This window comes from Pantherophis guttatus, chromosome 5 (genome assembly GCF_059756535.1).
Source record: "Pantherophis guttatus breed Tessera chromosome 5, ASM5975653v1, whole genome shotgun sequence".
NCBI classification, from domain to species: Eukaryota; Metazoa; Chordata; class Lepidosauria; order Squamata; family Colubridae; genus Pantherophis; species Pantherophis guttatus.
Window position 1 is genome coordinate 40,253,889 of NC_142067.1, and position 26,237 is coordinate 40,280,125.

A 26,237-nucleotide genomic window follows, 5' to 3' on the forward strand; every position below is an offset into this window, starting at 1 on the left:
TATATATATATATATATATATATATAGATATATAGATATATAGATAGATAGATATATAGATAGATAGATATAGATATAGATATATAGATATATAGATCTATCTATCTATCTATCTATCTATCTATCTATCTATCTATCTATCTATCTATCTATCTATCTATCTATCTATATATATATATATATATATATATATATATATAAAGAATTTTTGGTATGCGAAGTATTGTAGCTCTTAACAACTTCCCCACCATCCTCTCAGACCTGAAGAAGCGTCTTCAAAGAAAAACAAGAAAATCCAGTTGTCTCTTGGAAAAGAGAAGGGGAAAAAAACACCGTTGGGATAACCATGACCTGGATGACTGAGAATCTCCATAGACACCAGAATACAGTTTTGAGTTTTGGCCCAATACCTAAGATGTTTGGGGCGGGGGGAGAGTGGTTATTCATTTGGTTATTCAAAAATGGGTGACAAAGCAATCATGGTGAAACAAATATTCTTAGGAGGGATAGATTGTTCAGTACTTTGAATTAAAAGCAAAAAAAGAGTACCTTTAATGCGAACAAAAAGAAAAGAACTGAGGTATCCAGTCCCTTCAAATATTTGTTTTTCTATCCTGGTATTTATGTTCTTTTCGGATAGCTCTTTTCCTACCCTCTTTTGTTAGAGCAAACAACATAATGTTATCTTTGGACAGTAAAGTTCCACTCCCACTTCCATTAATACTGTGCAGCCTTTGGTGGAAGAAGACTACAGGTAGTCCTCAATTTACAACCATAATTCAGCCCAAAATTTATTTTGCTAAGTGAGACAGTCAATTTTGCCCCATTTTATGATTTTTCTTGCCACTGTTGATAAGTGAATAATTTCAGTTGTTAAATTAGTAACACAGTTGTTAAGTGAATATGGTTTCCGCATTGACTTTGCCTGTCCGAAGGTTGCAAAAGGGGATTACATGACCCTGGGACACTGCAATTGTCATAAATGTGAGTCAGTTGTCAAACTTCCGAATGTAAATCACGTGACCATGGGAATGCTGCAATGGTCATAAGTGTGAAAAATGGTCATAAGTCATTTTTTTCAATGCTGTTGTAACTTTGAAAATGGTCATTAAGTGAACTGTTGTAAGTGGAGGACTACCTGTATAAAGTTAAAACTGGTAACACAGATCTGCTCTAAACAGAAGGATAGAAACCAAAATCTCAAAACATGCAGTTTCTTATTTTGATTTACTTATTTATTCATTTATATCCCGCTTTTACCATTTTTATAAACTCAAGGCAGCAAACATGCCTAATAACATCTTCCATCCTATTTTCTCCACAACAACCTTGTGAGGTGGTTGGACTGAGTGACCCAGCCGGCTTTTATGCCTAAAACTCAGTGACTTGGTTTCTAGTCTGGTGTTTTAACAGGTAGACCAAACTGGTCTTTTAAATTTTTTTCTATTTTTTTATTAATTATTTATTGCTATTCTGGGCATCGGGCCCCTGCCAGTTTGAAGTGCTATTCATTTATCTTTGAGTCAGTAAGAAACTACTTGGAATTTAAGCCTGCTTCAAATCACTGCAGTCACTCAATTCACTTCTTGGATGGAGATTGAAGCATTGGGTTTATTTATATAATTATTGAGAGTGTGAATTAAATCCAAGCAAGTGTCTTGGAGTAAATGGTGACAAATATTTTTTACTATCTTGAAGCATCTTCTGAATAGTATTGAAATAAGCGAACCAATCCAATCTGTTAAAATCTGATCTAACCTCAATACAGCTAAGTGTATCTTAAGTGTCTTTTGCTATTTTTGTTTTAAAGTAGATCACTTAATAGCACATACAGCTGAAACTGCAAGATCTACTTATTTTTGGAGAGAAGTTCCATACCAATCTTGAGTTTATAGATTCACTGTCAGTAGGACAAAGGCTGCCATTAACCTGCAATGGTAGCAACACTAAAAACTAACTTAGACTAGTATTCCCTCCTACCCTCCAACCTCTATCTCATTTAAAAAGGAAATCATATTTCTCAATACTATTTTACTCAAAGAAAATATTTTTATGAGAAGTTTTAGAGTTTTTGTGATTTTCCTCTGCTACTAAGTTATATGTATCTAGGAGAAAATTGTGGGTGATGCTCTGGCACCTGTTCTGCTATACCACATCATGCAAATCAAAAAAATTGCTTTTGGAATGCCAGCTAATGTAATCTATAAGTATGCAAAGCTGTTGTATGGAATAAAAGAGCAGAGGAGATCGGGAATGAGTCATATACTAATTTTTTGGCCAACAAAATGTATTTGACTGGTTGGAAGCTTTTATTGTATAGTTAAACAAAGAGACTTAACTATTGTGTAGTTAATAATCTTGAGGAAATAATAGCTGGAAAAGAATACCCATACTTTTTGTTTTTGACAGATTAAATTGCTTTCCTAAAGTCAAGAACCTACACTTGCCTTGTTCCTTTTGCTCTGCTAGTCATTATAAGCAGTTTCTACTCTGTGACCTTAGGATAACTTAAGTACCTTCTTTGAAATGCTCAACAATTCATTACTTTCAAATGATTCATTTGAATAGCTTAATTTCAAGTGATTTATTATTTTTTGTTTTGTCCTCAAATAAGAATAGGTTACATTGATGGCATGCAAAACTTGGTTAAAGTGTGTTATAGAAAGTGAATTCGAGGCATTGGTTAACCACAGAGGTTTCTGGTAGATTGTGGCAAAAGTACTTTCCTCCATTTCTTCAAGGCTTTTTGTAGTTTTTGGAAATCTAGTTTTTGGACATCATTACAGGTTTTATATCACAACACATTTATGTGCTTATATGCAAATAGCATTAGATTAGGGACACTGCACAGCTTGGGAAAGACAAGTCTTTTCCCATACTATCTATGGTGCTTCAACTTCTTTCACAACTTGTTAAATTTTAATTTTCTTTTATTAAATAGGAACCTAGACTAAGGCAACTGGAATATCAACCAAAATATCTGCAAACCAACAAGTCAGGACTGGCATCATTTTATAGTGTTGTCCAGCACCAGATATATGCTAAATATCTTTTCCATGTTTAGTATCATATTTGGATGAATATTCTGACTAAATACACTCATGCAGTGTTTCCATCTGTGTGATAATTGGTTATTAAGTATAAATTGTACAATTATGCCCTTGTATGTATAACTGCTTTTTCTCAGATCAATTTCCTATTATTCTTGGCTGGCAGGAAATTTGAAAAGCCATCAAGTTAGAAAAGGTATTATATTGTAATCTCCAAGGCCAGGGACTCTGTTGCTGTTACTGATCAAATGTCATGTATAAGAATTACAGCATATAGATATTAAAGTCGATATCAGGTGACAATATCAGGTGACAGTTTACAATAGGATCTAATAACGAACTCTTCTACAACATTTGACAGAGCTTTTTGCATTGTAAATATAGATAGCATCATGACCTTCAAAGCTGGAAACGAAATATGGACCTTGGGGAGTCATGCATTGTCTGACACTCTTCTAAATAGTTTTTTGCTGTTTCCTTTATTGTATATTGCCTGATAGTAAGCTGTCCTTAGAAGACCAGCTTGGCAACAGCTTTAAAATATGTGAATGATGAGCATGTACACATTACATCTATGTTTCTGATTGTTGTTAAAATGAAAGACTGCAAAACACACATTCACTGAATTTAGCCAGAAACAATATAATATGAGTTTATGTGCTTCAACTGCAATTTATTTATGGTTTAAATACATTTGTATAAAATCAACTCAGGCCAATTTATTGTAAATGTGAGGAGAAAGATTCAACATAGAGTGCAAGCACAAAGAAATGGTTACAGTGCATGAGGAAATTCACTCATTGAATACTATGAAGTCAATGCATGCACTATTCATGGGTACTCTCTGTGACATGCCAGCCTTTAGTGAATGCAATGAAGTAATTTAGCAACATATATTTGTTGAGGACTGCCTGATACTCACAGAGCTATAGAAATAACTGTTTCTATGGAAATTGCTGCAAGGTAAAAGCAGTGCTGAAAAAAATATGTAGATAGACATAAAAGAACAATTAATTTCTAAATGTAAAATTTCTGTAACATAATTAAGGATCAGAATACTTCAGTATTTCTTAAACACAAGCCAGATTATGTATAGTTAATTGTGGGACAAACATTTTGTACCACTTTGATCCTGAAATGTGCATATTTAAAGATAAAATGTTGGTTATAGATATACCTTATATTTTGTCTGGTACTGCTCTACATTACTGAGTATCTCTTAATCTCCTATTTTATTCCTGTAGAAGCATTGGAGAGATTGCAATACAATATACAGCTTTTATAGAAATGTGATTATTTGGATTGAGCCTTGGAGGTGCACTGATTAGAAAGCAGTATTGCATGAAAAGTCTGCCCACAATCTGGAGTTCAGTCCTGATAGGGTCAAGGTAGACTCAGCCGCCCATCTTTCCGATCTTTCCATCAGTAAAATGAGGATCCAGATTGTTGGGGGCAATATGCTGACATTGTACATCACCCGGAGAGTGCTGTAAAGCACTATGTAATGGTGTATAAGTCTGAGTGCTATTGCTATTGATTTACTAATAGAAGAAAACTGCTTTAGAAATATTTACAGTTATGTTCAGAGAAAATCCATCTTCCTATATTGAATCGTTGTCATTCCTTTTTACCACAATGTAAAATATATCTGATAGCTGAATTAGGTATTTCTCTGTGCATCTACAATCTACAGGTAAATTGATATTGACAGTGTTCTTTGGGAAAAAAGGTTTCTCCAAATGTTCTGTTTCAACACAAAATAAATCAGTGATGTCAGTTAAGAACTGAACTAGTGGATGGGATGGAATCAGAGGAACTGAAAATTAAATGTATATTTATTTAAAGCAGGCTTAGTGTAGAAGTGTCTTTAATGTCCCAATTGTAGTCTGTCACAAATGAAAGCAATTGGTTGCCGACCCAGGTTGCAGGACCGATCTGGGTCGGTCCCCAAGACTAGAGATTTTGGACTCATGCTGAAGCCCATCCTCTGGGAACTTCTCTTTAGAGAAAACTTTTCTTCTAGAAAGAAGTTCCCTGAGAATGAGCCCCAGCACTATTCCAAAAGCTGAGAAGACAAAACGTTTGGTCCTACTGACTGATCCAGAGTGAATCCTGTAGATTCTGTTTACATTACTAAATAGTTGTCTGTTAGCTAATGTAAATGTTTTCCATTAACATTTTACTAGGGGAAAATACTGTTAAATGTTTATGAGGTGATCTCTTTTGGAGTTAAGAAAAATCATTTGAGCTTCTTTGAATGTAACTGAGCTGGTAGAAAGACAAAGTATTTTCTGGCAGCCGTCAATGTTTATTTGTTAGGGTAACTAAAGGGAAAGAAAAAAATATATTTCTCAAAAAGTGTGCTCAAAAAGTGCCCAGTAATGGTTTCTCATCTAATTGGGGGAAAGTATTAAGAGGTTTCCTGTCTGAGATGGTATGAAATTCTCTACTATTCATTATTTTTAATAGTGACGTGGATATTAATAGGGATATTTTCCATATTTGCAAATGATACAATATGGAATAGGATAGGATAGCTAATATATAGAACACAGAAATAATATTCAGAATGAGTTTGCTAGTTGGAGAAGTGGTTTGAAAATAAGAGAATGAAATTTGAGGTAGACATACAAGTGTCTTTACTTTGGAAACAAATTAGGATGCTCAGATATAGTTTGGATAATAGTAATTGTGAAAAAGTGATGGGAATGATAACTAATTGCAAACTATTAGCCAGCCATGTGATATGACTGCAAAAAAAAAAAAAAAGCAAATGCAGTGTTGGAAACTTTTGATCAATAAAGATTTCTAAATCACAGGAACTATTTTCCATTTTTTCTGCTTTGGTCAGATTCCATCTTGACTTACTGGGTTGAGTTTTGGGTATCTTAAGAAAACTTCAGGAAAAAAAACTGGAAGAGGATCAGGGAAGGGCAACAAAGATGATCCTGGGATTAACACATTAGTTTTAAGAAGAGAATAAAACAGTTTCAGGGGAAAAAAAATAAATGAACAGAATATAGTAGCACTCTTGAAAAATTGAAGGAATTTACATAAATGGAAGCTAAGATTGAAGCTCATTTATTCTAGAGGTCAGACATGGAAAACTGATTAATGAAAATTCCAACCATATAAAAACCTGTCTTTCCAATGTAAAAGCACTTCAACAGTGTAAGCATTTACGGAGAGAGGGAGTAGTGGAATATAGTCAAGAAGTGGCAACACAATCATAGGTCTGGGCTGTTTTAATTTGAATTTCTTTTTTTGGTTAGGCGTTTCAACTTGATGATCTAAATGATCATTTTTCCCATTCTGATTCTATGATTTAGTGCCCCCTGCTAAAAATGGTACATGGAAGATAGGTTGGCCCAGCTATACTTGAAGACCAAATAAGAATAATTGTTTCCCTGACTTTGGACATATAAGTTAGTCAATAGTATTTCATTTATATTCTCCCTTTAGAGCAACATCACTTGAACAAAGTCATTTTTTAAAAAAAACCAATTGTGCAATGCTTCCTATAGTACACTGGGTGGTAATACTTTTGTAGAGAAGGGAGAGAAAGTTCAAATTACAGTATAATTTGCATTTGTCCCTTCTTTTTCAGCCATATTATTAGGAATGAATAAATAAATACATTTTTAAAGATAAAAAATCCGTTAGCCAGAGGGGAAAAAATAAACTAGACCATATTACTGGAATGGGTTTTGAATGCAAATGATTTAAATAAAATGAATTAAATTGGGTTAGTCAGTGGGGGCTGTGTCATTATTCCAAATTGAGATATACCGGTACTTGTTTTATAGCTACATTTATTTCATCTGTTGGTGCTTCATGACTTCATGCTTGCTTTGCCAGCAGGAACATCAGCCAGTGAGTTTTGTATTGGGAGGGAGGGGAGAGAAAATGGCATATTAAAACAATTTTTTAAATGTTTGGAAACTATAACATATAGAATAATATGCACAATATCATCCTGCATCTATTATTGTTACTAAATGTATCAAGTGTATATGAGAAATCATTTATATTTGAATAACATATCAACTACTTTGCTGCACATTACAGTTTGAAGGAGATTTCACTACTAGATTCAATGGAATAAGATTAGAACATGAACAGTAGAACAATCTATAGAATTTTAACAGGTTGTGCCTGATAATTACACTTACCTGTTACAAATGGCATCTCCACTAGCAACTTATAGTGTTTTCTACAGTCATTCAATCAGTGTTATGCCAAAATAATAGTATGGAGGGCAGTTTTCAGCAACAGCTGGGAGATGCTATGAAGACATTATAAATCACTTGGAAAGAAACGATCACAGTATTTTCATTGCTTACCTTCTTCCCTCTCTCTTATTGATGCAAATACAACTTTCTGTAGATAAATGCTCCCTTTTCAGTTTCATTCTACAGTGTTGTAAAATTATGAGATGAAAATCATGCAACTTTATTTAAACATTAGTCTCTTCTTTTAATTTTCACTCATGCCTTTTCAGATACGGTTGGTCTTTTTATGCAGGCTGATTGACCCGAAGAATTTCCAGTGATGAACTCTCTCTGTTCCTGGACAGTTTCAATGGACTGCCATGTGATTTAGAAACTCTTGTAGTCTAAGAATGATGTCAGGGGAGGTGATGTTTGAAAACATGATAAGATTTAAGCTTATTTTCAATCTGGATTTGGTTTGAGTAAAATAATTGGCTAACTGTGATTTTTTTTCCCCTGCTCAAGATTGGTAAATAAAGCAAGAGAGAATAGAATTATTAGAATAGAACGTTGCATGCTTTTGTTTCCCCCTAGCAGAATGGTAGCTCCCATTCAGAACTCTGTCTTTTCACACACTGAGTTGTGTGGTGGAAGACCTGCAGATAACGGAAAGAACTCTTCTACGTGCCACTTCACAGTATTCAAAACAAGGAGCTTTATTTACTTTCTGGCTCTGCTTCCTTCCCTGCTGTTCTTCTGCCTGGACAGACTACAAGATGGACAGGGTCTTACTGGGCTGGACCACTTTCCTGTGGATGACAGGTAAGGTTTTTTTTCTCTTTAATTTCTTTGTGGATTAAGAACTTTTTGGATTGCAAATGAAGATTTTTGAATTTCTTTGCAGGCGTGCTGTCTCTTTGATATTATGTAAAGCAATGAGAGGCACAAAGAGCAAGATGCTGAGCAAATAGAAAACAGTGTATTTGACTTACAATCTTGTTTCAAATATCAATAATATACCTGTTTCTTCATCACATAACTATTTACATGAATTTTTTCTCCTGTTCTGAATCTCTCCTCTTGATTTGATTCAGTAAGGCTTAATCTGGGAATAAATTGCCACAATATTTAGTGTGATGAAGAACATAAATTACTGAAATATTTTCCTTTTCCTAAGGATGCCATCTCTGGAATTTCTTTGTAGTTGATTCCATGCAAAGAAATATATTTTGTAAATCTACAGAGAATATGGAGAGTAAGCATGATTAGGGCAGGCTGAAGATTCTTTGAGCTCTAAGAGAGGAAACAGTTTCCCACACAAATGTCTTGATTCGCAAAGCAGTCATTATTACCCCTTTTGTCCATACACCACAAATACAAATTAATACTCTCTGTTCTCTCATAAACATTGAATAATCTGCAAATTATAAATCTATAATAAGTATCTTTTTCAGAAGAAGGATGAAATCATTTTTAGACATTCTTTTAAAAATCACTTCTATAGCCTAGCACGATTTGATATGGAAGGGAAATGGGTGGTGATTTGGAATGGTGAATATTCCAAATAATATCAACCAATCAACCTTCCAATTCTTGCCTTAGTCTGCAATTGTCTTAAGAGCTGGAAAATTGGAAGGGACTAATAAGCTTTCAGAAAGTTTACCATCCATTATATTTTTCATCCCTGTTACAGCTTGCCTCCATAGGAAAGTTTGTGCTTTCTTTCTTTATATCAAAGAGGTCTGATACCCTGAAGATCTCAGGTTATCTATACTTACTTCTATTTTGTGGAACCTCTATAAATAGCTGTTCTTGCTTTTGAAGCCAATCTTCCCTTTGCCTCCCAGAGCCACTATGCTCCGTTATTGAGCCATTCAGTTTCCAGATTGCTGAAACTGTAATGTGCTGCTGGAAGCCAGGAAGCTCTGTACTTGTGTTTTCTAACACAACAGTGGTTTAATTTAGGGAGGTTAAGGAGTGTTCCATTAAGGCGAACAAATGATAGCCTATTTGAAGCAATCCAGGTAGCTCTGTGCAATACAAACTAATTCTTGGTGTCATTGTACAGTGTGAAGAAGTGATTAGAGGCAGGGGTCATGCAATGCCCAGTTGCTGACACAGGGATAATGATGGCATCCTGGTGAGTTTTTCTGCCCCTATTTCTTCTCAAGGAGGTATACAACTTTCAGTCTACTAACTGAAATGATATTTTGCAATAAATAGCATGGATATTAAAAAATATAGGGCGGGATCACATAAAGTACATGAGGGTAATCCTAAAAAAAGAGTAAGCTACTCCAGCATTGTGTAATATGCCCTTATTAATTGATTCTGACTCTTTTTTATTGTTTGAAAGTATTATTTTCTTATAAAACTGCTACTTTTCTTGTTAGTGTTCAAGACTCCCTCAGAAAACATGCCATCTATCTTTGCTTTTATCAAATGTGTTACTGTATAATATTATATACATAGCAGTATACATTGACTTTCACTGTATGTAAAATAATCTCATTACGTTTACACAGCAATGTATACAATTTAACAGAATTACTTTAAGAAATCATACCTATATAAAAATGATGCCTGAAGATGCCCTGAGGTAATTCTGTTCCTGAATAAGGGAAAAAGAAATCTTCAGGTTCTCTATAAGATTGACACTTCTATGAGCAGAATGTCATCTAGTCATTTCTACTAGGAGTGGTGGAAAAATATTATCCTGGGAAGTTGCCAGTACTGCAATATTGAAGTTATATAAATGGTTTTGGGTTTATGGAAGTACATATAGGATACAAGAACATATATGAACCAAGGATTTTTAGGATAAAAGTAATCTGAAAAAGATTACTGTTGATAGTATCTCTGAATAAATGAAGAAAAAAATAGGATAGGCAGTTAGGTCTCGTAAAGGTCTACCATTCATTCATTATTTATTTCCTCAATTTATATTGTCCTCCACTATTAATTAAAATTATATGCTGCCTATCTCACTCCATAAAGTGATTTTGTCAACTTAGTTAACAAAACGTAAGGGTTAAAATTATCCTAAAACAAAATGGTAAAATAATAAAACATAATAAGGTAAAATATACTGTGGAATAGGATCAGACAGACGACTCATACAGCACATTCATCTAATTTTCTGGACTAGCACCTGAGAGAAGAAACATGTCTTCAGGGTATTCTTAAGGGCTGGCAAAATAGAGATAATTAATTTTATCTGTGGGATGGGAGGATTGTTCCACAGGGAAGGGTCTATGACAGAGAAGACATTGTTTAATTGATGGAACTTGATATGTGTTAGCCTTGCTGGGTTGTATATGGGAGGCAGAGACAACTGGAGACCAATGATTCCACAAATAACCATACAGTATGCCAGGAAGAACTTCATAGACAACTACCATCACCTTGATTTGTACTTGGAAGCCCAGTGTCAGCCAGTACAATTCATGCATTAATAGTGTAACATGAATGCACTAAAGTGTGGTCATAACTGCTTGTGTTGCCATATTCTGAATAAGCTATCGTTTCTGGGTGTTCTTCAATTGAGGGTTGCTGATCATAAGATTCCATAGGGTAGTTATAAATCAAGTCAACAATTATTTTTTTTCTATTTCAAATCTCCTTCCATTCCCCTTATTTGAAGAATGCTAGTATTAGTCCTTTGAGACAGGAGAAAATTATCCCTGTTCAGTTTCTCCATGCACAATTTTGTATAACTCAGTCGTATGGTTTGCACTTTTTCTGTGCTAAATTGTGCCAAATATTTGACTCTTTTCTTGTTTGAGCCTTGATGACTTTAGTTTCCTTTGTCATAGTTGTTCTATATCCCTTTTCAAATATAGTGACAAGAACTGAACTCAGTATTGGAAATATAGATGAATATAGATTAAAATATAAACACATTATAATGCTGATAATTTCATTTCCCATCTCATTCCTAATGATTCCATAGCATGGATTTGTCTTTTCTCATAACTCCAGATAAGTTGACATCTTCATGGAGTATCCACTATGACATTAAGGTCCATTTCCTGTTAGTTATAGACAGCTTAGACCAATGATGGTGAACCTTTTCAGCACCGAGTGCCGAAAAGGTCACATGGAAACATGCGCTTGTCAGGGCCACACTCCGGAAAAGCTGAACTTTCAAGTTCTAGCGCACATGTGCGCTGGCCAGTTTTTGGTACTTTCACACGTGATAAGGGATCACGCTCCAGAATAGCCGAACTTCTAGGTTCTGGTGCACATGCGCACCCAACAATCAGCTAACTGGCATGCATGCGCACACCGGTTTTCGGCAACTTCACATAAGGGAAGGACAGCTGATTGTCGCGAGTGCATGCGCACCTGAAACCCGGAAGACAAACAGACAAGGCTGCACGTGCCGGGCGACATGGCTTCGCGTGCCACTTTGGGCACTTGTGCCATAGGTTCACCATCACGGGCTTAGATACACCATGAGGTATATGTGAAGTTGTTTCTTTTCCATCTTCCTTGTGTATCACTTTGTATTTATTTAAATTGATAATCATTTGCCACTTGGCTGATCATGCACCCAGCTTAAAACGTTTCTCAATTTTTGTTTTTCACCACTACATGATTTGGTATTAACTGCAAACTTGATCAGTTTCACTTCTTATTTCTAATTTACTCCTAATTCTTAAACAAATGAAAAAGAATTAGCCCAAATATAAATGCTTCTTCATTTCATTTCATTTCTTTCTTTTGAGAAAATTGCCCATTTTTTCTTCTCTTTGCTTTTTTTTAACCAATTAGCAATCCATAAAAGGGCAGATGATGTTATTCCATGGTGGCTAAGATTACTCAGAGTCTTTGATGAAGAATTTAGTCAGAAACTCTTTGAAAGTCCGAGAGTACAATTTCAACAGAATCACTTCTATCAATGTGGTATTCAAAGAATAAGTTACATATTTATGTTCAGAGGTGAAAAACTCTATTCAGTTCTTTAAAGACGGTGACTGCCATCATGATCCAATGATTAATAGTTATGTGGTTTCTTATGATGTCGCAGAATATACTTATTATCACAGCCTGCTTTAGTTACTTTGATTCTTCCCAGAGAAAATTGGTAATGGTTTGTGTATGTATTCTATATATCCGTAAGAAATACAAAGAATTCATTTAATTTCTCTGCAATCAAATTTTATTTTAATTTATTTTATTAAATGTATTTATTTATTTTTAAATTTATTAATTTAAATTAAATGTTTTTTAGACAGTACTAGAGAATGTTGCTGCTCTATTCTGAACTTGGATCACTTTTTAATAATTCATTTGAGTCTCAATTAGCGTGGTTTTAAATAATCTCTATGGATAGATTTTGCCCTGTTGACTTTTAATTTCAGTTACTTCTTCTCTAGTCTCTTCATTTTTCAGAATTGTTCTCTTATGATGAATTATTACTGTGGAATCAGTATTTTTTAAAAAAATATCAATGAAATCTTATCTAAAATTCTCATAGAAACCTGTAGGCAATATTTGCTGATACTTTCCCTCCAAAAGGAGTGGATTAACCTAAATAAGACTGTTGATGCAGTGTTTACAATGCGGTAAATGCAAAGAAGTAAGAATATTTTAACACTTGGTCCCGAGGTTACCCTTGAATATGAGTTTGTTTAGTTAAATTTCCATCAGGAAACAATTTATTTCTCAGAGCTTCTTGGCATCTCAGAATAAGCAAATAAAAGGCTGCTTAGGCACATCATCATCAAATGCTCTTTATCATTTCCACATTCTGGACTGAACTTGGTGCTCAGCAAAATTGCCTATCAGATTCCTAGAAAAAGTCCCAACTGTCTGCTGCAATCCTTCAAATCTATAAGGTACTATATCTTGGACAGATCTCTTTAACAGTGCTCATGTCCTTCAGGAATTTGAGGTATCAACTAACGTTAGGTAAATCAGGAAATTATTTGTCCACAGCAAAAGACTAACAGCCAAATAATTAGTTTTCAAATCATCATACAATTAGTAAGAGGTGAAAACTAGATCTCATGTATGACTACTTTCATGTACAAGGCCAAAGTTTATCTGAAATAAACACAAAATTGCTATGCTACAAATTCATGAACTTGGGTCAAACTCTATCCCAAGGATTGAAAATGGAAGAATTTAGTATTATAATCCAGTTAATTTTTAGCACGAGCCAGAAAATAAGGCCCAAGAATAAACAAAAAGGGTACAGAAAAGTGGATAGTACACAATCAGAATACCTTGTCCATACAGCCCAGCGTCACAAACAGCATCATATCCTATAATAGCAATTGAAAATAAGCAATTGAGATCTATTCTTTCCTTTTTTTTCTTTTTGTGTTCTTTTTTGATGACACTGCTGCTGTTTCTTTCAATTGTGATCATTTCCGTTTTGCATTTTGAGGCACTTTTTTTTTTTCAAAATAACTTTTTATGTACAGTATTACCCTCAGGATTCTGCAATTTAATTCTGCAATTAAAAAACAGTTTTTTACAGAGATGTGAAGTAACAACCGTATTGTAGTATGTATAAATCTCCTGTAAAATAAGCCACATAATCTAGATTGTATTCAGAATTTTATTTTTATCTTTTATTTTTTTCTATATCTTTTATCTTTTTTTCTATAAAATATTCAAGATGTTTTAGAGTAAGCCAATTTTGTTTGGCCCTGCTTACATTATAATTCTGGCAACAGCAGTTCATTTCAGTCAAATTGCAGTATATTTAGGTTACCTACTTCTTTTTAAGTGCTAATGAGACATATTTTGAATTCTCTTGACACTGGTGTCTTTCCTTTTAGTTGAATTCTAAATTTTCCTGGTATTATTACTTATTTCAAATGTTTATTTGAATCTTAGCACAATGAGAAGAGAGTTTATCTATCAACCTGCCTATGGCATCTGTCAAATGTCTCCTCCCCACAGCCATGCTGCTGTGATCTGTTTGTATATTTCTTTTATGGTTTCTTTATCAGTTTGAAAAGGAAAGTTTGGAAATAAATAAAATGTAAGTAAAGCTGAAAACAAATGCCTGAAATTCAACTTTTGTGATACAAACATTTTTTAATACTCTGATACTGATGTAGTGACTAAATGGATGTCTATTGAAAGTTCAAAAGTAATACATCAACATAGTTGCCATAAAGTGTCACCTATTCATAATTTATGGATTTTGCCAACATAGTGCCTTTAATATTTGAAGTAACATGTAGCCATTGTGACTACCGATTGTTGATAAGTAGCTTAAAATTAATGAAGCTTAGTGATTTGTTTGAAGCAACTCAGAATTAAGGTTAGATACCTTTTGCTTCAAATTAAATGTCATCTGATTAACTGGATAGCAAATCTAAGTCATAAATATGACTTGATAAGCCACTGTTATTTATGGTAGATAAAACAGCAACTTACCATTTTCTAGCATTAAAATTCTCTCATCTTGCTATCCATGTTCTTTTGGCAGAGTTTCTTCTAACGTCACAGCTAGATGATAAATCTTAGAAAGCAGCCATCTCTCATTTATCTTTCGGGAATGCGCATACTGAATAGATGATATATACCTTACAAGTTGGTAACATTTATGATTTTGCTTTGTAGCTGTGACTGAAACAGTGCATGTTATGGTGCCTGACAAGAAACAGGTAGCAATGCTCTTTCAACCAATTGTGCTTCGATGCCACTTTTCAACTTCTTCCACACAACCAGCGGTGGTGCAATGGAAATTCAAATCCTATTGCCAAGATCGCATGGGAGAAGCTCTGGGAGTTGTCTCTGCAGGGATCCAAGCAATAAACAAGAGGAACTTGGAATGGGATCCGTACTTGGACTGTGTGGATAGCAGGAGAACAGTTCGCATTGTGGCATCCAAACAGGGCTCGGTGGTCACGATGGGAGAGTTCTACAAAGGAAGAGATATCTCCATTCTCCATGGTAATTCAATCTGCTTATCATTTTATTATGACTGAAGTTTTTCTTTGGCTATTATGAATAGTAGCATATAAAATGAGATAATAGTATATTATGTTATGAATAGTACAGTACATCATGTTATGAACAGTACAGTATACTATGAATAGTAGCATATAAAATGAATAGAATACAAAACCAGTAGCTTATAAAATGAAAGCCAGTTTGGTTTAGTGGTTAAGGAATCAGGCTAGAAAGCAGAAGATATGAGTTCGTATCTTATATATCATGCCTTAGCCATGAAAATCAGCTGGGTGATTTTGGGTCAATCACTCTTTCTCAGTTCAGTCCAGCTCACAGGGTTGTTGTGAGGAAAACAAGTAGAGGAAGGTGTGTTGGATATGTTCACTTCCTTATTTGTAAAAATAATAAAGGCAGATACAAATGAATAAATAAAAATTATATTTTATTTTTAGACCAAAGTATAACATTTTAATTATAGTTTATTATAAATATTTAATAGCACTCTTCATCTATCCTGTAAGTTTATATTATTATTATTTTTTTTATAATTTGATTTATATGCCGCCCTTCTCCGGAGACTCAGGGCGGCTTACAATGCGTTAAGCAATAGCCTTCATACTTTTGTATATTTATACAAAGTCAGCTTATTGCCCCCACAAACTGGGTCCTCATTTAACCTACCTTAGAAAGGATGGAAGGCTGAGTCGACCTTGAGCCTGGTAAGATTCGAACCTGCAGAAATTGCAGGCAGCTGTGTTAATAACAGGGTGCATTAAACCACTGTACTACCAAGGCTCTTTAAAGGTATCTACAAATTTAAAAAACATTAAAATGAACAGGACAGTTGCAAATGATGGCAATGTAACTATATTCTAAGAAATGTTGTAACAAGTATCAACATTCTTTAAAACATTATAAAATGAAAACAGATATTTTACTCATCAAAAAGTAAACACAATAGATACTAGGCAAATCTTTGGGGACAGCATGACAGAATTGTGGCTGTTATCATTGACAAGAATGATATAAAAATAGTTAATTTCTTTCCTGAATAGAAAACAGCTTTACTAGTTTTAACAGCTAAACAGCTTTACTATCATGCAATTGAAAATTAAAAAATGAAAAGTTGTTTCATTGAGTCAATATTATTATATACTTTACCCTGGGCATAGGCATCCTTTAGTAAATTTTGGCTATTAATATAATGGAATTATATACCCTTAGAAGTGGTTTAAAGCATCCTCTCACGCAGAATTCACCACCTACAATTTTGTGTAATTTATCTAGATAGAGCCATGTTTTATAATCCTTAAAGATTTATTGGCTTCCTTTTTGTTACTAGCCCCACTTGGTTATGCTGATTTTTCTCCTTTAAATTTCTAAATGATTTGGCAAAGAAATAACCTTAAAACTCACTTCCCTTCATTCTGTCCTTCATTGCATTAAGATTTTCGGAGGAGATCCCTCAGTGTAAGATTTCATTATGCATGCTGAAAGAAATCAGTTTGTTTGGGTACTGCTCAGACTTTGAATGCTTTCTGAAGGAGGCACTATTGTTGCCAATAATTGTCCTTTCCTAGGTTTATAAAATGTTTTAAATTAAGTCACTTTGTTTTCTGATCTGATAATAGTACAGTAATGCTCTTATTCTGTAATTTCATGTTGTTATAGCACAACCCTTTGTGTGTTAAAGGTTGAAATGTCCTCACCCTGTAAACACCACACGCATACACACACACCATCACTCAGGAAATGTTTCATTTACTCTTACCAAAGTATTTCTATATTGGAACAAACTGTTCCAATCTTACTAGAAGTGTCCCACCCTGAAACAGGCTGTTCTGACTGTGGAATAATTTTCAGTATGAGATTTTAGGGTTGGAAAATTCCAGTCTTGTAATATTTAGCAGACCTCCATGGGTTGAGCTTGTAATTACTTTGAATAAAGATTTTTTTTTCAAAAATCTAGTATTGAAAAGCATCAGATCTAGATAGTCTAATTCAAATTTCTGGTGCAAAAATTACTGTTACTTATTTTCCCCTGTAGTTTCTGCCTAATTTTTATCTGAAATTAATATGATTTGGAAAATCATATTTCTTTTCATACAGGTAGTCCTCAACTTATAACAGTTTGTTTAATGACGGTTCAAAGTCACTGAAAAAATTGACTTATGACCACTTTTCACACTTATGACTCTTGCAGCATCCTCATAGTCACATGATTTACATTCAGATGCTTGACAGCTACTTCATATTTATGATGGTTGCAATGCCCAGGCTCATGTGACTATATTTTGTGATCTTTTGACAAGCAAAGTCGGTGGGAAAGCCAGATTCATTTAACAACTGTGTTACTAATTTAACAACTGCAGTGATTCACTTAACAAATGTGGCAAGAAAAGTTGTAAATCAGTTGTGATTGTAAATCAAGGACTATCTGTACTGTTAATCTCAAGCTGTTCATGTATTTCCTGACGCAATGTAATAAAGTAAATCCTTGTGTTTTAGCAAAATCATTTAAACATTTGTATCATTTTATAAAAGAGTTTAAAAAATAAACTTGTAATTCTTTACTCCACTCATCTTTTAACATCTATATATCATATTGATTTATTGATAACAAACATCTAAAAAAACTAATTGTAGTTTTTTTAATTTTAAAGGATTTAATCAGTTCTAGTATTTTGGGGTCTCAGAAGCTGAAAATGCTACGGTACAAAAATGTTGTTAGCTATAAGTGTTGCAGCTATAAATATTACCACTGAGTTACATCTGATAGATGATATTTGTGTCTTAACACAGTGTAAGAAATCAAAAAGAAACCTAAAAGCATGAGAAAGGGGTAAAAAGTAAAATAAAAATAGAAAAAAAAATACTATCTAGCAAGTTATAAGTACAATTATAAATGTACCTCTAAGGATACAACATGCAGAAGTTCTCTTTCTGAATGGTAGTCTTCACTTAGTGATTGGTTGTTTAGCAACAGTTTAAAGTTGCAATGGAGCTCTCTATAAGAAAGAAATCAATCTTTCTTATTTTATAAAGTTCTCTCCAAAATTCTTTATCTTCCAAAAACTTGAAAGAAAGCCCAACTCAAATTGTCAAGGGCCTTCTCTACACCTAAGAAAATCAATGCAGCTTGTTTTTCATTATGTTGTTTCAAATATTCCAATATGTCAAAACATTTCTAACATTGCCATTTACTTTTTCCATTAGATAAAACCCCACATTAATCCTCCTCATTAATAACTTCTTGCTAAAATGATTGTGAACAATTAGAATTGACTATTTAATAATAGAAATAACAATAGCACTTAGACTTATATACTGCTTCATAGTGCTTTACAGCCCTCTCTAAGCAGTTTACAGAGTCAGCACATTGCCCCCAACAATCTGGCTCCTCATTTTACTCACCTCAGAAGGATGGAAGGTTGAGTCAACCTTGAGCCGTTCAGAATCGAACTCCTGGAGTAAGCAGTGAATTAGCCTGTAGTACTTCATTCTAACCACCGCGCCACCGCGGTTATGCAATAATGATATCAGCCTAAAGGTTCTTGTGAAGCCAAATAATAATAATAAAAAAAATGTGTTGACAGTCACAGGTTCAAAAAAACTTACTGTAATTCCCTTGTTCTCTGAAGAGTCCTTAATTTTTCAGGTAGCATTTTTAATTATTAAATTTCATCACTCCAGATAAGAAAAATTAATGTCAATTAATTCTTGCTTGTTTTATATTTTTTGTTAGATGCAGACCTCCACATTGGAAAATTGATGTGGGGAGACAGTGGATTGTATTACTGCCTTGTCATCACACCTGATGATGTAGAAGGCAAGAATGAGGAATCAGTGGAGCTACTTGTTTTGGGTGAGTTTTCTTTCCTACTTATATCGTATATAAATGCATATTTATTCAATAAATATTAAGAACAATAATTCTTGTAAATTTGCATGAGCCTCATTCATGGGTTCTGCACTTTGCATTGTTTTTTGTTCCAGAATAAGACTGATGTAAGATCAGGCCAGCAATATTGTTTCACAGTCACTTTGAAATAATTTAACACTATTTTAGTGTACAAATAGTGGCCAAAATTGTGGAAACCTTTTGGGAAAAATGTATTTTTGTGGTTTGATGGCTAAAACCCCACTTTTTTTTTAGCATTTCAAGATTCCACTTTTGGAATGGCCTGGGAATAGCCCAGACCTTACCCAATTGAAAAGCTATGGAGCCGACTAAAGAAACTTGTTAGTCAGAAGCGACCCAGCAATAAGACCCAGTTAATAGAAGCAATCACTCAATCTTGGTTTCACATTATAACAGCTCCAGAACTAAAAGACTTGGTTTACTCCAGAGGAAGACGTTGTAAGGCCGTAATTCGTGCTAAAGGTTATCCAACTAAGTATTAACTGACATTATAATTTTTGTATATCTCATTTTTTCTATGGTAATAATTTTTGTATATTTCATTTTTTTCTAAGTGTTTATACTGTATTCTGCTATTCTAATAGCAAATCTTCATAAAAGTTAGTGCATTACATTCTTGATTAAATTATCTTTCTATTAATATATAATTTTATGGTACTAATCCAAAAGAAAAGTGATGTTATTAGTTAGTTTTATAAAATACACTTTTCCCGAAGGTTTCCATAATTTTGACCACTACTGTAATAACTGGCACATAAAAGTAGATTTAAAAAAAAATAAAATAAACACTAGATGACCAAATTAAAAGAATGCCAGAAGAAATGTATATTTTAATGTTCAGATACAAAATTTAAAATATAGCAAATTTTGTATGGCCCTCAAAATACTTGAATCATTGTTTTAAAAGATAACTAACTATTCCAACATATAAAGGGTTGTGCAAGAAAAATGTTCTAATCAAGGCAGAACAAATACTTCCGAAAATTTGGAGACAGTATAAATGTATTGGCCCAGTATCGGATATGTTTTATTTTCCAAGCTAGAATTGAACCTTGCTATATAAATAACACCAGAAGACCAGATGATACTGTGTGAAATATGTGTATCCAAGTGTGATGGTGCTTGATTTGTTCCTGAATGCAGATTGATAGATTTTACAGGCCAGCTACTGGTTCTGCCCATTACTAATCAGCCACGGTATACATCAGTTTAAATAAATTCTTTTGAGAAATGGTAAATATAAAATTTAATAAACTTATTTTCTTAATTTGTACCTTGACACTTATTACTGATCTTTGATATATTATCCTATATTTATATTGTCTATATCTTATTCCTAAACACCTTATAACAATTCTATTGTCTTTTATTGCTTGAGTTTAAGTCAAAATCTCTAGCCACCATTTAACCACTTTCAAATTGGCTTCTTTTGCTGTCAGCTGTTGTTCTAAACTGCTGCTGAAGGATTGACTTGGCAGTCTCTCAGTCTATGCTGGCAGTGAGAAAAAGAAGGTATTTTACAAGCAGCCAGCTGGCTGAAGTTTTTCAGCATTTCTGCTGGAGCAGTGAAGCTTTTGGGCTGTGCTTCTCCTTTCAATTTGTCTGCTGCTGGTTTCTGAAGTCCAAGTTTGCTCCTCCTCTATCATCAGTTGCCTTTTAAAGCTGATGGCTCCACTCCGTCAGCTGAAAATTCATTCCTTCTCTTCCCACACAAATCTTTTTCCAAATGCACTTACACACCCACACACTGGAGCTTGCAGCTTTTCCTTTTATAATTGGAGTCCAGGTGTGGTGCAATCTTCAGGTCATGCTGGTCACTGCAAGGCTGTCCTTCCACAGGATTGAAAGAAGATTTTCTGTTCACTGGGAAAGCCCTTTAATTTCGTGACAAAAGCAGATTTTTTTCCTTCCACTCTTTCTATAATTCATGAAAAAATAATAACCAATGTGTTTTTGCTGAACTTCCAAAAGCTTGTGTTTTTTTAAATAGCTGGTAACAAATGCTATATGTTTTACAAATAGTAAAAGCAAATAAATGAAAACAGTCAATATGAAGATAAAGATTATAAATAAATTACAGTTGGGTGATTGCATGTCAAGCCCAGCAGCCCTGAAACAGCCACAACTTCCCCAAATTTCATTCCTCCAGGAGCCATGGGTTTTTGGATTTTGGATACATTCCTGAGTTCAAAAATGTTGCCCTACGATGCAGTGTTTTTATCATTTAAAGGCCATGACGAGTTTTATAGCATATGGAGAATCATATAGCAATATTTTCTTCTTAGTATTTCTTTTCTCTGCAACACAATCTAGAAAATAAAGAAAAACCAAACACTAAGAAATTACTAATTATTGAATTTTTGGAACTTCTTTGAATATTTAGACTCAACCAAATATTAATGAATTGCAAGAAAAAGCTGGATATAAATAGTATATTGAAATTCTGAGATAATTACCTTGAAAGGTTATTGTTTTTTGTTATATGTACAAAAGGATTAAAGCTTCCTATAAATCCTGAAACATCCTAAGGCTTTGTTTCTCTCTGGAATAAAGTGAAAAAAAAATGTTTTGATGCTTTAAGAGAAACTCTTCAAAATCACCTGGTATATGTCACTGGATAATAAACAGATGTTTTGAAGTACTACAATCACAGTAGTAACCAAATATACAGTGATTTAGTTCTTTTCTAGTTTGTATTGGTAAAAATAAGTATTTTAAAATGGTCATTTGCACTTCATTTGCTTTCATATTTTAAAAAATGTAGGAGTCAAAACAGTAAAAATTGTTCATGCAAATGTTTCAGTTTGATTCTTGCAGAATAAGATTTCTTGCAAAAAATTAGAAAACATTTATTTAAATAGAATAAAGATTATTGGAAGATTTAGTCTTTTTCTAAATGGGTATACATTTTGTCTTCACAATTTAAATAACTACAAATATTGGTATTTGCTTTTTTGAGAAACTGTGACATTAATGATTTAAAGTTATGTGATACCATGATTGCTCAGTGAGACACAATACCAAATACAAATAGTCCCCAATTTATGACTATAATTAAGCCCAAAATCTCTTTTGGTGAGACATTTGTGAAATTAATTTTGTTCCATTTTACAACCTTGCTTTGTCACAGTTGTTAAGTTTTAAGTTAGTCACATGGTTGTTAAATGAATGTGGCTTTTCCATTGATTTTGCTTATCAGATGGTCACAAAGGTTGATCACATGACTCCTGGACACTGCAATTCTCATAAATATCAGTCAGTTGCCAGGCATCTGAATTTTGATCATGTGACCATGGAGATGCTGCAACAGTCATAAGTGTGATAAACGGTAATAAGTCACTTTTTGCAGTGCCATTGTAATTTCAAATGGTCACTAAATGAATTGTTGTAAGTTGAGAACTACCTATAAGTAATCATTGTGTTGCCAACAGACTGTGCAACAGTTTCTGATTTAAAAAAGAATATTTTGATACATCTGGCACAAATGAGAGAAATAAACTTTATTTTTGAATAAGTAATATATATGATCTTTATAGAAAACTTCAATAAGAGATATATAAATGTAATATTTGTTACTAGATGCTTTTGAATTAAAGCACTGCATTATAAAAATGAATTACAAATATAAAATTTCTTGTATTATAATACAAGTAATATTCAGAGAAATTCTAGAACAGTAGATAACATGATTTGAACAGTTGTCCATTTAACCACCTATCACAATGCAATACACATTTGCTGCAATGTAATTTCATTGCAGCTAATGTCTCATCAGGAGAAGCATTCTTATGAACTGGAGTGATTATTAATTTTTATAATTTATTACCCTGAAAGTTTCAGTTGCTTATATTGTATTTAAAAATATTACTAACTGCCTAAGATAGTGAAACAACATGATTTCTGAACTGTAAGATTCATAGAAAAGTCAGTAAAACAGGTAGAAAACTTAATTTTTTTTCTCTTATAGTAACTGGCATAATGTTTAGAAGATAAACAAGTCCTATCTTTGCAGAATGTATGTGGTTTGGTGAATTGAGGGAACTATAATCTCTTACATCCATAGCAAGAAACTGGCGATACTTCTATTGATATATTTTAGAAGGAATGATGTAATAATTAATCATGAGTTAATTGTATGTATGTATGTATACATATATACTCATGGTGGAAATGTATTTTAAATCCTGTCAGTTTTAAATATTCAGCATAAAATTACATGTTATACTATATAATGTGAAATGGAAAACAGAAAACTCTTCATGAGTAGGTTACTTAAGCTATGACAGTCTACATAAATTATTCTGATTTTGTTATTTTGCTGAAAGGCTTCCAGTAGCGTGATTTGCAGTAACTAAAACAGATGTTGTCTTTGAAATGCATGGGATACTGACGTTTGGGATTCAGTCTATTGGTATTCTGAATCATAGATTAGCAGCTGGCAGTTCGGTTCTCCTTGGAAATAGCTGCCAGCCTCTTTTCCAATACTCAGTGCAGAAATGTTCTTTTGAGAAGATTAATTTCACAACAAGCTGCCTGGGGATGTCACTGTGGTCAATCACATATAGCTGCAGGCCAATTTTTAGAACAATTTATTATACATTCAAAAACCTTTTTTTCTTTCTCTAAGTACCTGATACTTAGTTGGCGATATTAAGGATTATTATCTTGCTGAAATACTCAACATTAGCTTGAGAACCAAGAAAAAAAAAATCTCCTAGAACTATACCCAAATTTCCCAGATCTGAAAAAGATAAACACAAATAGCTTGTTGAAAAGATTAGCTGATACTGAAGAGTTGTCCATAGGTTCACAGTAAAGCATTGTTTATATCTCAATGATCTTCATCAGAAAGTTGTCGGAAAGAAATCTTCATCAGAAAAGTATTATCTAAAGCATGGGGGGGGGGGGGGAGAAACCTTGATAAGCCTGAAACAATTGGGAACAATGTTTTTTGGAGAGATGAAACAGAAACAGAATTATTTCACCATGATCACAAAAGATATATTTGGAGAAAAAAAGGATGAAGCATTTAAAGAAGAGAACATCCTGTTAAGCATGGGGGTGGGTCTATTAATGGCACCAAGTGGCACAGGAAATACTTGTGTAGGTGGTCAGAAGAATGGATTCCATTCAATATCAATACATCCTAGAAGCTAATGTCCTATAATCAGTGAAAAAAATAAGCTAAAAGCTTTGGAATGACCTTTAAAATTCCTAGATTTGGATATTATTGAGAATCTATGGGAATATTTCAAACATGTACAAGGAGACCTAAGATTATTTCTAAGGTAGAAAGGTTCTATAAGGAAGTGGAGTGGGGGAATTAAACAGCAACAGTAATCTGCTAACTACCCACAGGAAACATTTGGAAACTTTATTTCTACCAGAAGAGGATTTACAAAGTACTAACTGAAAATGAGTCCAAACATGCACCTGTCATATTCACATGCCGTATTTGCATATTTTTTCAAATATGTAAATAAATGCATATAAATATTATATATTCAACTTTGCAGAAAGATTTATTTATATTTGTACTCTGCTGTAATCAAACAAAACTCAGTGATTAAAAATATAGAAGTTGTGACAGGTTCTGTTTACTTAGGATTTATTAAAACCTGCAATTTGAACAAGACAAATATTCAGAAAAGCCAGGTTTTGAGTAGCTTCCTAGAATGTTTAGAGCATTTTTTACTTGGGAGATAAAGAAAAGGCAATTGTTAGGTTCTCACCCACTTCACCTCATGTGGATTGGGAACCCTAATTGAGACCCCTCCCTCTAGGAAAGCATGGGGTAGGCCAATTCTTATTGGAAGAGATGGTCCTTTTGATATCTAGGAACGTGGTATGTAGAACTTTATTTTTATTTATTTATTGATTGATTTTACAACAACAACAACACAATACAACATACAAAACACAAACACACAATATGTGTTTCTTTTTACATATCAGTTTCGTTCCTCTTACTTTCTACTATATACATTCCCCATTTTTCCTATCCTTTATTATCATTATCTTTATTGTCCCTTTATTTTTAATTTTCTTCATTTACAATATTTTACACATTTGTCACCTTCTTCTCTCCATCATTTATTCACATTTACTTTACCTAATCTCAAGCCAATCATACCATTTATTTCATACTTGATAATATTCTGTATCTTCCTTTTCTTTTATTTCTTTTGTTAATTACCCATCTTCACACAGTCCAGGATTTTCTTAATTATTTCTTCCACTGTTGGGATCTTTTCACTTTTCCAGTGTGTAGAACTTTAAAGGGGATAACCAGTATTTGAAATGGACCAAGTATCAAATTATCAACTAATACAGTGAATAAAATATTGGGATTATATTTATAGATATATACAAGACTTAGTTATTGTGATATAGTCAGAGAACAGTAACAGTATAACAGAGTTGGAAGGATCCTTGGAGGTTTTCTAGTCCAACCCTCTGCTCAAGCAGGAGACTTTATACCATTCTGGACAAATGACTGTCCAATCTCTTCTTAAAAATATGGAACACCCATAATTTCTGGAGCAAACTGTTCCACTGATTAATTGCTATGGCTGAATCTGTTATCACTCCTTAAGCGAACCATTGCACTTGGACTAACTGAAGTTTCCAAGTCATCTTAAAAAGCAGACTATGTTGTATATAACATGTTGCAATAGTTTACATTTGTGGTGACAAGGGCATGAGTAATTTATCATGGCTTTCCAATCTAATTAGGCCGGTAGTGTGACCTCCTAACCAGACATAGTAGTCACAAATAAAAAGAGTCTAGCAACCCCCCCCCCCATTCAAATAACCTTTGGTCCTACAGGACTTTCCATGATTCTATTCTCTTCCTTGTTGTCAGTACACTTAGGACCCTTCTTTTATTGATCTTGCTAAGCAACTAAAACAGCCACCAATCTCACAGGCGTACCTTTCAGATGGATCTACTCAGTACTACAGCAGCCTAACAAGCCTTCCATTCTATTGCTAAGGTTCTTGTGCAGTAGTACTATTATATTTAAGTCATAAACTCATAAACAGATTATAATATTTCTACAGATATCTATGAGTTCTACTGACCTGGAACTGAATACCTGTTTTTGAAGCAGTTCTCATATATCCTATGCAGCT

At 33.6% G+C, this 26,237-nt stretch overlaps 2 protein-coding genes across 5 annotated transcripts in view; one reads left to right on the top strand and one right to left on the bottom strand.

Annotated features, from left to right (window-relative positions):
- MAEL (maelstrom spermatogenic transposon silencer) overlaps window positions 1–7,645 on the bottom strand; it is a 65,696-nt gene extending 58,051 nt beyond the window's left edge. Inside the window, exon 1 of the mRNA XM_087894985.1 lies at window positions 7,394–7,645. The gene's annotated coding sequence lies outside the window, so the exon portion shown is untranslated. The remainder of the gene's footprint in view (window positions 1–7,393) is intronic.
- Window positions 7,646–7,851: 206 nt separating this feature from the next.
- ILDR2 (immunoglobulin like domain containing receptor 2) overlaps window positions 7,852–26,237 on the top strand; it is a 57,192-nt gene continuing 38,806 nt past the window's right edge. Inside the window, exons 1-4 of one of the 4 annotated variants that reach the window (XM_034414115.2) lie at window positions 7,892–8,083; window positions 9,330–9,401; window positions 14,849–15,181; window positions 18,927–19,046. In XM_034414115.2, the coding sequence (XP_034270006.2) occupies window positions 14,872–15,181; window positions 18,927–19,046 (430 nt within the window). In that variant the 5' untranslated portion in view covers window positions 7,892–8,083; window positions 9,330–9,401; window positions 14,849–14,871. Of the gene's footprint in view, window positions 8,084–9,329; window positions 9,402–14,848; window positions 15,182–18,926; window positions 19,047–26,237 lie in introns of all 4 variants that reach the window. The other 3 variants (XM_087894984.1, XM_034414095.2, XM_034414105.3) reach the window with 3 other exon arrangements.